The sequence below is a fragment of the Volvox carteri genome (assembly GCF_000143455.1).
Source record: "Volvox carteri f. nagariensis unplaced genomic scaffold VOLCAscaffold_122, whole genome shotgun sequence".
NCBI classification, from domain to species: domain Eukaryota; kingdom Viridiplantae; phylum Chlorophyta; class Chlorophyceae; order Chlamydomonadales; family Volvocaceae; genus Volvox; species Volvox carteri.
This window is the reverse complement of record NW_003307665.1, coordinates 100,501-102,503: the sequence shown is the minus strand read 5'-3', so window position 1 is coordinate 102,503 and position 2,003 is coordinate 100,501. Positions and strand designations below refer to the sequence as shown.

Sequence of the window (2,003 nt, the reverse complement as noted above, 5' to 3'; positions counted from 1 at the left end):
GTCGGCCCCATCTTCCGAGGCCTGCTGCACATGCAGGACGTGGATGGGAAAATGACAATTAGGGCAGGTACGTCGATGACGGCTGCGAAACACACACGCCCCCCTCCCCCAACCAGCCCCAGCCACCCTCCATAGCATCAGGAACAAGAAAGAGGGCAACGGGTAACGAATCCACAAGGAAAAACAACCCTGGCACAGATGTGCCCCACAACTACCTGCCTGCATCAAACAAATCTGCCGTACTCCGATAGCCATATCCGAGTACGACAGCATTTTAATGCCCCACATAAAACACATAAGAGCCCCGAGCCTCCCTCCCCTCTTACCTCCATTCCCGGCCGGACGTCGGCCCCATCTTCCGAGGCCTGGGGCACGTGCAGGACGTGGATGGGAAAATGACAATTAGGACAGGCACGTCGATGACGGCAGCTAACCACACACGCCCCCTCCCCCAACCAGCCCCAGCCACCCTCCATAGCATCAGGAACAAGGAAGAGGGCAACGGGTAACGAATCCACAAGGAAAAACAACCCTGGCACAGATGTGCCCCACAATTACCTGCCTGCATCAAACAAATCTGCCGTACTCCGATAGCCATATCCGAGTACGACAGCATTTTAATGCCCCACGTAAAACACATAAGAGCCCCGAGCCTCCCTCCCGTCTTACCTCCATTCCCGGCCGGACGTCGGCCCCATCTTCCGAGGCCTGCTGCACATGCAGGACGTGGATGGGAACATGACAATTAGGGAAGGCACGTCGACGACGGCAGCGAACCACACACGCCCCCCTCCCCCAACCAGCCCCAGCCACCCTCCATAGCATCAGGAACAAGGAAGAGGGCAACGGGTAACGAATCCACAAGGAAAAACAACCCTGGCACAGATGTGCCCCACAACTACCTGCCTGCATCAAACAAATCTGCCGTACTCCGATAGCCATATCGGAGTACGACAGTGTTTTGATGCCCCACGTAAAACACATAAGAGCCCCGAGCCTCCCTCCCGTCTTACCTCCATTCCCGGCCGGACGTCGGCCCCATCTTCCGAGGCCTGCTGCACATGCAGGACGTGGATGGGAACATGACAATTAGGGAAGGCACGTCGACGACGGCAGCGAACCACACACGCCCCCCTCCCCCAACCAGCCCCAGCCACCCTCCATAGCATCAGGAACAAGAAAGAGGGCAACGGGTAACGAATCCACAAGGAAAAACAACCCTGGCACAGATGTGCCCCACAACTACCTGCCTGCATCAAACAAATCTGCCGTACTCCGATAGCCATATCGGAGTACGACAGTGTTTTGATGCCCCACGTAAAACACATAAGAGCCCCGAGCCTCCCTCCCCTCTTACCTCCATTCCCGGCCGGACGTCGGCCCCATCTTCCGAGGCCTGGGGCACGTGCAGGACGTGGATGGGAAAATGACAATTAGGGCAGGCACGTCGATGACGGCTGCGAAACACACACGCCCCCCTCCCCCAACCAGCCCCAGCCACGCCTCCATAGCATCAGGAACAAGGAAGAGGGCAACGGGTAACGAATCCACAAGGAAAAACAACCCTGGCACAGATGTGCCCCACAACTACCTGCCTGCATCAAACAAATCTGCCGTACTCCGATAGCCATATCCGAGTACGACAGCATTTTGATGCCCCACGTAAAACATATAAGAGCCCCGAGCCTCCCTCCCCTCTTACCTCCATTCCCGGCCGGACGTCGGCCCCATCTTCCGAGGCCTGGGGCACGTGCAGGACGTGGATGGGAAAATGACAATTAGGGCAGGCACGTCGATGACGGCTGCGAAACACACACGCCCCCCTCCCCCAACCAGCCCCAGCCCGCCTCCATAGCATCAGGAACAAGGAAGAGGGCAACGGGTAACGAATCCACAAGGAAAAACAACCCTGGCACAGATGTGCCCCACAACTACCTGCCTGCATCAAACAAATCTGCCGTACTCCGATAGCCATATCCGAGTACGACAGCGTTTTGATGCCC

General features: G+C 57.3%; 1 protein-coding gene across 1 annotated transcript; it reads left to right on the top strand.

The window, feature by feature from the left end:
- Nucleotides 1–918: 918 nt before the first annotated feature.
- On the top strand, nucleotides 919–1,712 carry VOLCADRAFT_46383 (uncharacterized protein; the record flags this gene model as incomplete). Its single annotated transcript, XM_002959075.1, has 2 exons — nucleotides 919–1,006; nucleotides 1,639–1,712. Coding segments are annotated over 2 exons (162 nt in total), but the record flags the coding sequence as incomplete, so codon positions are not given.
- Nucleotides 1,713–2,003: the final 291 nt, after the last annotated feature.